Source organism: Pteropus vampyrus, unplaced genomic scaffold (genome assembly GCF_000151845.1).
Source record: "Pteropus vampyrus isolate Shadow unplaced genomic scaffold, Pvam_2.0 Scaffold34, whole genome shotgun sequence".
Classification (NCBI taxonomy): Eukaryota; Metazoa; Chordata; class Mammalia; order Chiroptera; family Pteropodidae; genus Pteropus; species Pteropus vampyrus.
In genome coordinates, this window is record NW_011888815.1 from 6,766,230 (window position 1) to 6,779,202 (window position 12,973).

The 12,973-nt window shown below is 42.7% G+C and overlaps 1 protein-coding gene across 1 annotated transcript in view; it reads right to left on the reverse strand.

The window, feature by feature from the left end:
• The window catches only part of CERS3 (ceramide synthase 3), an 88,064-nt gene that overhangs the window by 21,751 nt on the left and 53,340 nt on the right, over positions 1–12,973 (reverse strand). The window contains exon 9 of the mRNA XM_011357317.2: positions 3,820–3,973. Coding sequence (XP_011355619.1) covers positions 3,820–3,973 — 154 coding nt within the window. The remainder of the gene's footprint in view (positions 1–3,819; positions 3,974–12,973) is intronic.

A 12,973-nucleotide genomic window follows, 5' to 3' on the forward strand; every position in this document is an offset into this window, starting at 1 on the left:
TGTCATCCACTATTATCCACCAACAAAAGACACCTGGAGGCCTCCTGAATGCTACGAATCTGGTGTTTTTTCCCTAACGCACTGGCGTCTGAGAGACGGTGTCAAAGGGATCACAGAGAATGTGAGTCATGAATCAACTGGCAGGAGACAGATTAGGAAGCCGGCACTGGAGGGCGTGGCTGCTCGGCAAGGGTGCTGACGCCTGATGCCAGCTGCAGCGTCGTCTGAGGGACGTGAGAGCGGCCTCGACTGGCAGCCAACCGCCAGGCTACCTGGAGTTCACAGGCTCTCTGTGATCTGGCACGATGAACTCGATTAATAATAATGATGATCATGACGATGGCAACTGACAATGACCTTGTGCTTACTATGTGCTGGACACCGACACTACGGGCTTTATCCCACAAGGCAGGTACGCAAAGCCTCATGCCACTCTGCGGGTGAGGACGCTGAGGTAATGAATAGATCACACAGCCGGTGGACGGGAGAGCTGAGACCTGAACCTCCAAGTGCCTTTACCCTCAGCTATTACCTGTACCCTTACCTGTTACCCTAACTGCTCTACTAGGAAGTCCTTTGGGATGAAAAAAATAATTACGAAACATTTTTCTTAGGCTTTTACAAAGTCCAAACGTAAGTTCAAAGATTTGTGCTGCATTTTAATGTACGATCTTGATTACTCAATTTGTTTATGTAGTCACTATTTTTTTTTACTTCATGCAAGCATTTTAAATTAATTGGCTGGTTATTTCAAATAGAGAAGAATTATTTGAATAAAGAATGACTGAAAAAAGGAGAAATATCACAAGTTAAGAGACTCGGGCTCTAGCCTTGGCTTTGCCTTGGAATGACTGCCATGCGTGCGGCGGAGGCCTCGGTTTCCTCGTGTTTATTAGAAGCGATGTCCCTGATGTCACAGCTTGCTTTCTTTAGCTAAAACAGTTCGGCGTGAGTCACGTGTCATTCTGTGACCGTAAGAGATGCTGCCTGTCGGGAGCAGATGGCTGGGGCAGGTTGCCAAGAGGCTAGTTTCTCCACCTCGACTCTAATGGCTACACGTTGCAGCTCCTCCCGCCTCGTCCTGGCTGTGTACCAGCCTACGATGTCACAGAGACACACTGGCGCTGGCCAGCACCCAGAACGATATTTAGAAAGGAGAAAATAAAAGCTCAAGAATAATCACGTTCTCTTAGGTAATATTAAACGAAAGCCTGCTGTGCTCCTTCTAATTTACTCTGAAACCAGTTTTCCTGTTTGCAAAGGGAATGATGAGATGAATCTATGACGTCATACGTCGTGATCTGATGCGTGGGCTGGTAGTTCATCACGAAATCACCCATTTTATAGAAACCAGTTAATTTCCAGGGCCAAGTCTTGTTCGCAGGCAGCAAGACGCCTCCTAGCCCTGGTATGTATATGTCAGGGTCCTGGGAGGGAGTACAGTGATATTATTATTTTAAGGTATTTGACGACGGAAGCAAATGGTGGATGGTCCTCATTCATCGTATGCCTGCAATGACCCTATCGTCTAGGAAAAATAATGCGACTATTTCCAAAATCCCTATTTTTAAGAAATATAATCACTTTTGTCTTTTCGGTCTACTACGCAAACTCATGGAGTCCAGAAAAAGGTTAATAAACTCTCTCGTAACTTTCTACCCCAAACAGTGTGGTTTGTTCCCCAAGTGTTGTATGCATTCGCATATTCAAAATTACCTATTAAGGGCCTATCAGGCAGAAAAAACCGAAAGGACAAATTCTCAATCTCTGTATAAGATTTAAAAGAAATTCCTGGAGGCCTACAAACCTCCGCAATTCTATTTAATAAATATCCAAGAATTAGTCACCTCAGCAACAATAATTGAGAGATGTATTAAATGCTAAATATTTACTAAATAGAGACGAAAACGGACTTGCTAGTTTTTCCTCTAATTTCAGCTCCCGCCTCTCCCCTCTCCTCCCCTTTGCGATGCGGCTGTGCCTCGAAATAGCATCCTTGGAAAGGCAGCTTTATGGCTTTGGAGGAATAAGCTCATTTCTCAGCCAGTTTCGCCACTGCCGTGGAGAACAGAGCGCACAAGCGAGCCAGCTGAAGTCATACTCCTGCAATGATCAGGGCTGTGGGGGCCTCCGCTGCCGCTGTCAAATCGCAATTGAAAACAGCTTTTCCAAAGTACAGCGATTCCCGTCCACAGCTCTCTGCCCCACGGGGTGTTTAATTAGGCCCATACGACCCACCAGAGGTCAGACGCGTGAAAGCCAGGATGGAACCAAACAAGAGTGAATCTGGTTTCCAAGTTTCGTTCGGCCTGGTTCCCTTCCAGGCCTGTCGCGATCGTCACTTACCAGTTACCCAGAAACCCACTTCTGCCTACGGACAGCGACCCCAGGAAGGCTTGACCCAAATTTGGACAGGTTCGGTTCGGTGTCCTCCCTTTCCTCCGGCCCCTGGATGTACAGTTGCCTGACTGGTCAAATTCGTATCTTTATATCAGTTACTCTGACTTGATCAGTCACTTAGAGATAAAATAACTTGCACGGAGATCATAGAAAAACTGTTTAGAATATTAGTGAACCAGAAGCATTCAGTGGAACTCCTTGGCACTCCGATCTTAATGAAGAGAGTCTGCTCGCAGAAAAACGAGCTCAAGTCAGGAATTTGGTTAAAAACAAAAAACTTTCAGGATTCGGTTTGAGATGAATCCAGATGCAGCCCAATTTCCTACCCCTCCACACCTAGAAGCAATGTCTATTTCACCTGTCAACTCTTCAGCGATCATTGAGACACATTTACTACGGTAGGAAAATGAATTAATCAGAGAGTTGATTGAAAATGAGCTCATCCGACAAATGCCAGCAAATCCGTCACATACAAGTCACTCATTCTGATTACGAGACAATGCTGTATTGTATATGGATAGCAACCCCGAAACTGAGGCGGCTGTAACTTTCACCTTGAGAGAGCCTTAATTATAATTCCTTAGATGTCTGATTTCCAGACAAAGAAGCAGCTCTGATCTGATGTTTTTTAACTTGCCTTAGAGGCTCAAGTCAAATTCTGCCTAGTCAGTGACACTTTACCCAGTGCCCTTGAGTCAATTTCTCTTTTGTCTTCCATAGCAAGTCCTCGCGACCTCTCTTTAGCACTTTGCTAGCACTTTGCTAGTAGTGCGCACTAGACGCACTAGACGACTGGGCTTTTTTCCCAAAGGCAGTGATTGCCTCTTACTCATTTCTGAAGCCGTCCTCTCCTCTGTTCTCAAGTTAACATTCAGAACTGGATTCAAAACAAACATAAAAACCATCTATCGTCGAAAACGTATTATCAATTTGTTGTTATTTAGGGAATAAGATGTTTTCGGAAAAAACGTACGGCCAAATGATGGACAATATTTCAGAGAGCCAGAGAAAGCTGGAGGGGAGAGCGTTCTGGGTGACTTAGACGCTCAGAAAACGGGAGCATAAGGCTTGGAAATATTACTCAGCTATCGCCATCCAGCTTGTCCCAAACTAGAGTGAATTTAGACTCATTAGACGTTAGGACTCTTTAACAAGCAACGAGAAAGTTTTAGATTACGATTTTTGAATAACCTGTCCTTGTCTAACAAAAGCAATTTCTTAAAAGCACCCTAAAGACCTACTTAATGACAAAGCTAGCTATATTTTATAGAAATTTTTATCAATAATGATTGAAACAAGAAAAAAAAAAAGGAATTCTGGTTACCTAACTTAACTCTAACGTTCCAGTATTCGGGCCTCACCGTCCACCCAGCACTGAAGTCCACCTGCTAAGAACAAGAATATTCGGACTGCCCTTACCTTCATGAATATACATCTTTTGAGCATCTTCAGGATGAAGTAACCCCAGTAAAGATGAAGGATTTGCAGGATCATGAGCTGCAGGTTGAGGAAGATGTATGAAAAGAAGGGCTCCAGGTAGTGCAGAGGCAGAATCAGCGTGCAATACAAAATCCTGAAAAACCGAACAGATGAGAGTATTTCACAACCGTCCAAGAACGTGCGAATTTTCCGTGAGAAAACGAATACTTTTTCTCTCAAGGCAATATGTATTTCGTTTCTAATGATGTCCAGGAAGTTCTCAAGAGAGAACGATAATGATAATATTACTTTTCCTATCATTTTTGGCAAGCCACAAAGGAGTGCAGTCTGCCTCCTGGGAGGAAAGTTAAAGCACATGGAATCTTTATAGCCACATAGCCTGCACTCCACGTTCCTTCCTACATCTCGAGTTCTCCTTTGCAAAAAGAAGACCGCAACGCTAACCCTACTCGCCTTGCCAGCTCTGCATGTTTACACGGGGGTTACTGTTGCCTTATGATGCAATCCTGTTTATTTGCCATCAAAAGTACATGGGGAATTCTACAAGAGTAAATTGTCCAGATAAAAGAGGCTTTTCAAGAAGCGAAAACTCTATTATTACTTCCACTTTCGCTTTCTAAAGTGAATTGCATGCTTTATTAATTTCATAAACAGACTCCTGGACACAGTCGGAGCTGCCCGTGCCCCAGAATGCACAGCCCCATCGGCTGATTGCCCACACTTGATCCACTACTGTGATTTTAGAGCTTCCGGGTAGGTCTGTTCATATTTTATTCCGATTATAAAAATAATTTATTCACATAAAATTGGGAAAATAAAGAAGCTGTCCACTATACCACCAATTAAACAAATAACATTGCTATTTTTGTGTATTATCTTCCAGTTTTTTCCTATGTATAGTTCATTTTTTTAATTAACCTACAGTAAAATTGATGATTTCTTGGTGTGCAGTTCTATGAATTATAATACATGCTTCGATTTGTGTGACCACCGCCACCAAAAACCCTGGACTATCCCTGTACAGTCACACGCTCCCTCATGCCTGACACTGGGCGACCACTTATCAGCTCTCTATCTCTTTAATTTTGTCTTTTCAAGAGGGCCACATAAATGGAATCACACAGTTTGTCAGCTCGGAGGCTGCCTTGCTTCACTCAGCACAGTGCCCGTGAGATTCGCCCACGCCACTGTGGGTGTCGACAGCATGATCCTCTCCTCGCTAAATGTCCGTTCATTGTTTGGATGTACCGCAGTTTAATCTAGTCACCTATTAAAGAGCATCTGTGTAGTCTCCAGTTTTGCACAATTATGACTAGAATCACTATAAGTGCTCACGTCCTAGTTTCTGTGTGATTATAAATTTTCATTTCTTAAAGTCGTATACATCGGGGTGGATGTTTTTCTGTTCAATTCCATTTAGCTTCGAATCAAAAACATTTTACATTGTTTGAACAACCTGGTGTACGCAGCCTTTCCCAAGTTGAAGGTTATTTCTTTAGAAGTATATATTCCTCAATGTAAAATTACTGTTTCGAGGTGTCCGTTAAAAGTATGTCCGTTCAAGGTATATATTAAAAGCTATTAAGACTTTACCAAATTATTTTCTAAAATTATAACAATTTTTCAGAAATTCTTAAAGAAGAGTTTCATAGAATGAACTCCAACCAGGATCAAGTGGGTTTAAAAAATTTGTTAATTTGAAAAACAAAACAAAAATGGCATTATTCGTAATGCTGATGGTTCCCTATGCTAGTAGGTTTAGCTCCTCATTTGTGAATAATCAGTTCGAGATCTTCTTCTATTCAAAAAGCAATTATATGAACTCTGAACTCTATATAACAAAGCTAATAGCCATTCATCCATTTTCCTTATGCAAATGTTTTTCTAAAACTTAGGAATTACAGAAAAATATAAAGAGGTAAATCAAAATCACCTAAAATTTCACAACTCGCAGGGAACCCAGCACATTTTGGTGAATGTAATTTAAGAAATCTCTTCTAAAAATAATCTTTAAGGTGCTTCTTCCCCCTCCCTCATTACCACATGATTTTATGTAACAGGGATCACACAACGCGTGCGATTTTGTACCCTGCTTTGATCACTCAATAAGTTACAGAGAGCTTTCCATGTCAGTGAACATACATCGGGGGTCAGCAAACATTTTATAAGGGGACAGACAGTAAATATTTCAGGCCTCTGGGCTATTTGGTCTCTACTGCAACTATTCAACTCTGCTACTGTAGTGCGAAAGCAGCCACAGACAATACATCAATCAACAGGTGTTGCTGTTTGCCAATAAAACTTTATTAACAAAAGTGGCCAGTGGGTGGGATTTAGCCTGTGAGCCATAGCTTGCAAACCTCTGCTGTATACTATCTTATGTAATAATTGCACGGAAATTTATTTATAGATGTCAAAATTTATTTACTCCCTTACTGACAGACATTTGTTTCCGAATTTTCATTATATTCTAAAGAGCACTGTGAGAATTACTTGCGAAGATATTTTGATAGAATTATTTCCTTAGAATAGCTAAAATTCTGATTCAAAGAGTATACTCATTTTATATTTTGAAGTATATCGTTAGAGTGTACCAACTTATAGTCGTACACTCAGCGTATGAGAGAACTCGCTTCCTCAGATTTTGATCAATATTATATTTTGTCAGCCTCTGTCTAAAACATTGCACAGTTTATACTTACATTTTTATTTCTTGTGAAGTGAAATACATATATATATCTATGATTCTTATTTTGACTTAAACTTTTGTCAACTATTTTTTCATGGTATCTATCCATTTTGCCATTGAGGTGTTTACTATTTCTGTTGACTCGTTAAGTGTTCTTTACATATTAAGGACAACAACACTCTTTTTAATCATGTTAACTCTCATTACATAGATTCCTTCAACCTTATTTATGATTTTTTTTTTGGAAAATCAGTTTAAAAAATATTTTTATAACCAAATCTATCCATTATTTCCTTTACGGCTCGGTTTTTGTGCTTTAAAAGGCCTTTCTCACCTCCATGCAGTTGAAAATCTGCGTACAACCTTCGACTACCCAAAATCTTAACTACTAACAGCCTTCTGTTGACCAGAAGTCTTACTGATAACAGAAACACTTAATTAATGTATATTTTGTATATTATATGTATTATATATATTCTTTTGTAAGAATACATATATAATATGTATATGTATTCTTACAAAAAAGCAAACCAGAGAAAAGAAAATGTTATTTAAAAAATCATAAGGAAGAGGAAATACATTTAGAGTATTTACTGAAAAAAATCTGCACCTAAGATGATCCACGTAGTTCAAACCCATTTTGTTCAGGAGTCAAAGGAAACACTGTATGTAAAGCCAACTCGCCATTCTGATTTGCTGGGTCCTTGGGCATCTGTGTCCTTACTCCGTGCTTAGCCTAGAATGTGCCTCCTCTTTTCGACTGTGTCTGTTTTATAATGAAACGTTATCACAGGTGTCTCAGTATAGGAAAAGCATAGTATTTAAGGGTTTGGGACTATCCGTGGTTTTAGGCATCCACTGGGGGTCCCGAAATGTGTCCCCCACAGATAAGGGGGGACCGCCACATTACTGTTACCACTGCTGTGTCGACACCTGCTACCTCGCCACCACCCCCTTTCCTACTGCTGGAGTCGACATTAACAATGTGATGAGAGCGACACCCAGGAGAGGGCTGCTGGGTCGGCCGGATTTTCTGCTTTGGATGGAGAAGGACGATGCGCCTGGAGAGGCAGAGCAGGCCCAGGAGGATCGGGAACCGTGTGCTGCCTGCACATCCTCTGCGGGAGGACGGAGGGGACCCGAGGCCCAAGCAGTGGAGAGGAGCTCGGAAGCGGGCAGCACCCCCAGCCCTGGGGGCAGCTGTTACATCTTCAGGACCAGCCTTTCTATGAGTCTCAGCATCCTCATCTCTTCGCCTCCCTTCAATGGGAATAAGGAGGAAAAAAGAAGCACATCTGTCCCACTCGATTTGGTCCCTAAGCCTCGCGTGTCGTGCGTGCGGGCACATGCATGAACACACCAACCCTTGGACATTTGCCTTCCCGGCTCCCCAAAATTTCTCTTCTCACAGAGAGGCCGAGGCGCCGCTGTGTTCCTGGCCTCCTACATCCACGCTGCCCGTCCACTGGCCCTTAACCCGTCCGGTGGACACCGCTAGCCCCGGGAAAGGGGGCTGTGAGGCTTGGTCGGCCTTTTTCCGGTTTCTGGTTTCATTTTCCATCTTCACTCTTTCAATTATTTGAGTTTAGATGGTTTGAAAACTATCGCTTCATTGGTATAAATAGTACTCGGTTTTGCTGGGCCAGAAAAGGCAGCCACCAAAAAGCTGTGTTTCTCTAATGAAAACTCAAAGTTAAAGGTCTTCTATCCTTGCTAGTTATAGGTGTGAGTGTTAAGCCTCTTCTGGATAACAAATACTGTTTCTACAGGTGACGAACTGCCCACTTTATATTTCAGAGATCTCGTATATTTTAAAGTGACCGTGTAGTTGAAGAAATCTCAATAAATATTTACAGAGGGCAAATGATACCTGCTCTTAAAATTTCATATTAGTAATTTAACTTGAAACGTATCTGTTCTGTGTGTCAAACGTCCTGTTTCTAGTCTTGGCTCTTTCGTAACTAGCTGTGTGATGCCGAAAATGTCTTAACTCCTCACCCGAAAAATAAATAGGGGCTCTAAATGCTTCAACAATGCTGACGACATGGGCGACAAAGGAGGAGTAAGGACCTGATCCAGGTGAAGGACCAATGAACGCAATATGTGATCCTGGTCAGACCTGGGAGTGAGGGGGAAAAGCAGTCAAAAACATCATTGGACCAATGACGAAACTGAATCACAGATGGTAGACTGTCATTTTCCTGAAGTTGAGAACTCTACTGTGATTCTCTGAAAGAATGTCTTTGTTCTTAGTAAAGACACACAGAAGTATTTAAGACTAAAAGGACATACTATTCTCAACTTTCAAATGGTTTGGAAAAGAAAAGAATATTTATATACATACGTGTGTGTGCGTGTGCCTGCGTGTGTGTGTGTGTGTATGTGTGTGTGTGTGTGTGTGTGTGTGCGTGTGTGTGTGTGGAGAGAGAGGAAGCAATAGCAAAGCAAAATTCTAACTGGAAATCTGGGTAAAGGGCCTATATAAGAAGAGTTCTCTGTAACATACTTGAAATTATCCAGTAACTTTGCAATTATTTCCAAATAAATAAGTGAATCAGGGATTAAAGTACACATAAGGTCCCTTATCCTTCAAATCTCTGATTTGCAGAAGCGTGCCTGACGGTGGTGGCTGTCCCTTATAAATGTATAGACAGCACAAGTGCCATGTGCGTGGGCTGCCAGGGAAGGCACTCCTCTGAGGGCACGCTGCTGAACGAGAAGTGTGACAAACAGTGCGGCAGAACCCTCTGTCTCTTTCACACGGTGTGTAACTGGAAAGTCTGGTTCTCAGATACGCATCTGCAGTGGTGGCTCCAGGGAGCGGCTCCAGCTACGGCGGAGCCACTCACACATTGTCCAAGTCCCTCCTTTCCTCTGGTGGCTGTGCAAATGGCGCTGTGCCGTCCCAAGAGGGCCACGGAAGCCAGCCACGGCACCATGAGACCCATGCTCTGCCCCTGGCTTAACAGTCAACACAGCGGTCCACGCCTAATGAGGCTAGAAAGGGTCCGCAATGACCTCGTTCTTGTCTCCTTCTTATAAACATAAGCTGAGAGTAATGCTGGATGCCTTCAGCTTTGTCTTGTCATTTTTTCTTTAAAACTGTTCTCTCTCTGATCGCCATTCTAAGTATTTATATGTTCTCATCACCCGCAAAATTCCCTGTCACATGAGGCTTCCTGGCGTACTATTTTTCTACACCAGTGAGGCCTGGATCCTCAAAAGCCAAAACCGGAAACCCAGTAAACCAGAGGTGGAGAAAGTAAAGTTCCCACAAGCATATGTACCCTTGGAGGCAAGGAAGTCATTTGAGTATTATTCACAGTCGGAAATGTTTTTTTTTTTTTTTTCTTTTTGGAACATCCAAGAAAAAGGTCAGTATTAATAGTCTTCAAATATATAGGTAAGGTGGTGGATGCAAAGATCCCTTCTACTGTCGTTATGAACTTGGGCCGGGCAGGACTCACGTCCCACCCATCACTGTACTAGAGGTGATGAGTTCAAGAAATGAAGGGAGGACCCCGCACTGCCATCTGTAAACTTTAGTTGAAACACAGTGCTCCTTCCCTTCCCTTTAGATCAGCCTGGACTAAACCATTATCTGTTCCTGATATTTATGGTGGGAAACTGCCAGGAGTCAAAGAGTCACTTCTCAACCTTATAAAGGTCTTTCTAGACTAATGATTCTCAAGTGGCATCTGTATACGTAGATAGATACATACAATAATTTAAAAACATAGAAGTCATTATTTTAAAATGACAGTTGGGAATACAGTGTAAAAAGTATAAGGCTGAGATGTAAATGCTTTTGAATAAAAAATGCAAACAAATGGGGGTAACGAGGCAACTCAATTAAAGCAATTTGGACCATGTCAATTGGAATTTCTGCCTGATGTTGCGAGTAAATGTTTTAAGAAAAGCAATGTAATTAACATTGTCTTGTTGACACCGGCTGAGAATCGGCTAAATAAGTTCCCCATAAAGCGCAGGAGGAGGACTTCCGGTCAAGATGGCAGAGTGGGTGGACATGGTGCTCGCCTCCTCTCACGACCACATAGAAATTACAACTAAGCTTCAGAAGAGCCATCATTTGAAGTCGCCTGAGGTCTGCTGAACAAAAGTCCTACAACTGGGGACATACATAAGAGACCACCTCGAGACAGGTAGGGAGACAGAGACATGGAAATGGCTGGCCCTATACCCACATGCGGTGGTTGAGAATCAGGAAGGATGTCTCAACTGCAGAGGTCCTCCTGAGGAGTGAGGGGTCCTGTTCCCACACTGGGCTCCCCAGGCCAGAGTTCCAATGCTAGGAATCAGTGTTCCCCACAACCTCTGGCTGTGAAAACCAGCGGGGATGAGGGCTGATGGAGATGGAGGGCCGTGAGAGTGCAGATGGTCCTCTTAAGGGGCCTGCACATATTTACTTGTTGATAGACTCGCTCACTCTGAGCTCCCACATCAGGGCAGCAGCTCAAAAGGCGCCAGGGTCATACAGGGAGGGACTGAGTTGTCTGGCTTCAGAGCCAGGGCTGGAGGGGCAGCTTTCTCCCAGACAGGAGTGCCAGCAGAGGCCAATGTTCCTTGGTAGAGCTCTCCCCACTCCCAGAGTGTAAACACAGATGGCGCCATATCTGAGTCTCTATCAAGCTGGTGGGCACTGCTCACCCTGCCCCGCGCCTCCCAACTTGTGGGCCCATTCAAGCTGCCTCCAGTGGCTTTTCCATACAAACAGCCTGTCTTGGCTCATGCTGTGGACTTTCCTAAAATCCCTCAAAGGTTCACAAAACCCAAATGGGCAGCATTTGGCCTTGGCATGCCTTGTACCTCTTGCTGGGCAGCCCCAAGCCTGGCACTAGTCTCAGCTACAACAGGAGGGCACACACAACCCATACGAGGGACATACCTGGAACACCCGGCTCAGGTGACCGAGGAAGACTGCATCACTGAGCCCTACAGGACACCTACTACATAAGTCCACTCTATGAAGACAGGGAGACATAGCTGCCCTACCTAATGCATAGAAACAAACACAGAAAGGCAGCCAAAATGGGGAGATGAAGAAACAAGTCCCAAATGAAAAAATGGAACAGAGCTCCAGAAAAAGAACTAAACACAATAAAGACAAGCAATCTGCTAGATACAGAGTTCAAAACACTGGTTATAAGCTGCTCAATGAACTTTGGAGAAGAGTAGACAAACTCGGTGAGCACTTTAACAAAGAGATAGGAAACATAAAAACGGCTTTAGAAAACATAAGGAAAAACTGGTCAGAAATGAAGACTACAATAACTGAAATGAAGAATACATTAGAGGGAATCAACTGTAGATTAGATAAAGCAGAGAGTCGAATCAGTGATTTAGAAGATAAGGTAGCAGAAGATACCCAATCAGAACAGCAACAAGAGGAAAGAATCAAAAAAAAAAAGAAATGAGGATAGTTTAAGGAGCCTCTGGGACAACATCAAGAGTCTCAATATTTGCATCACCGGGGTACCAGAGGGAGAAGAGAGAGAACAAGGAATTAAAAACCTATTAGAAGAAATAGTGAAGGAAGTAGACATAAAAGCCTAGGAAGCACAGAGAGTCCCAAACAAGATGAATCCAAGAGGCCCACACCAAGATGTATCATAATTAAAATGCCAAAGGCTAAAGACAAACAGAGAATCTTAAAAGCAGCAAGAGAAAAAGCCATTCGTTACCTAGAAGGGAGCTCCCATAAGACTGTCAGCCGATTTCTCAACAGAAACTCTGCAGGCCAGAAGGGATTTGCAAGAAATATTCAAAATGATGGAAAAGCAAGGACCTACAACCAAGATTACCCTACCCAGCAAAGCTTTCGTTTAGAATCGAAGGACAGATAAAGAGCTTCCCAGACAAGAAAAAGCTAAAGATGTTCATCACCACCAAATCAGTATTACAAGAAATATTAGAGGAAAAAGAAGAAGAAGGAGGAGGAGGGGAAGAAGAAAAATATAAATAATAAAATGGCAATAACTACGTATCAACAATTATTTTAAATATAAATGGATTAAATGCTCCAATCAAAAGACAGGAGGGCCGAAGGGATAAGAACACAAGACCCTTACACATGCTGCCTACGAGAGACTCGCTTCAGATTGAAAGACACACACGGACTGAAGGTAAAAGGATACAAACAGATATTTCATGAGAACAGAAACAAACAGAAAAGCTAGGCTAGCAATAATTATACCAGACAAAATAGACTTTAGAACAAAGGGTATAAGAAGAGAAAAGAAGAACCCAGAAATCCCACTTCTGGTTATTTATCCAAAGACACCCAAAACATTACTGCAAAGGGACATATGCATCCATGTGTTCGCTGCAGCATTACTTTAATAGTCAAGATATGGAGGCAACCTGGGTGTCCATCAATGGATGAATGGATAAAGAAGAGGTGGTACAAAGGAACATTATTCAGCC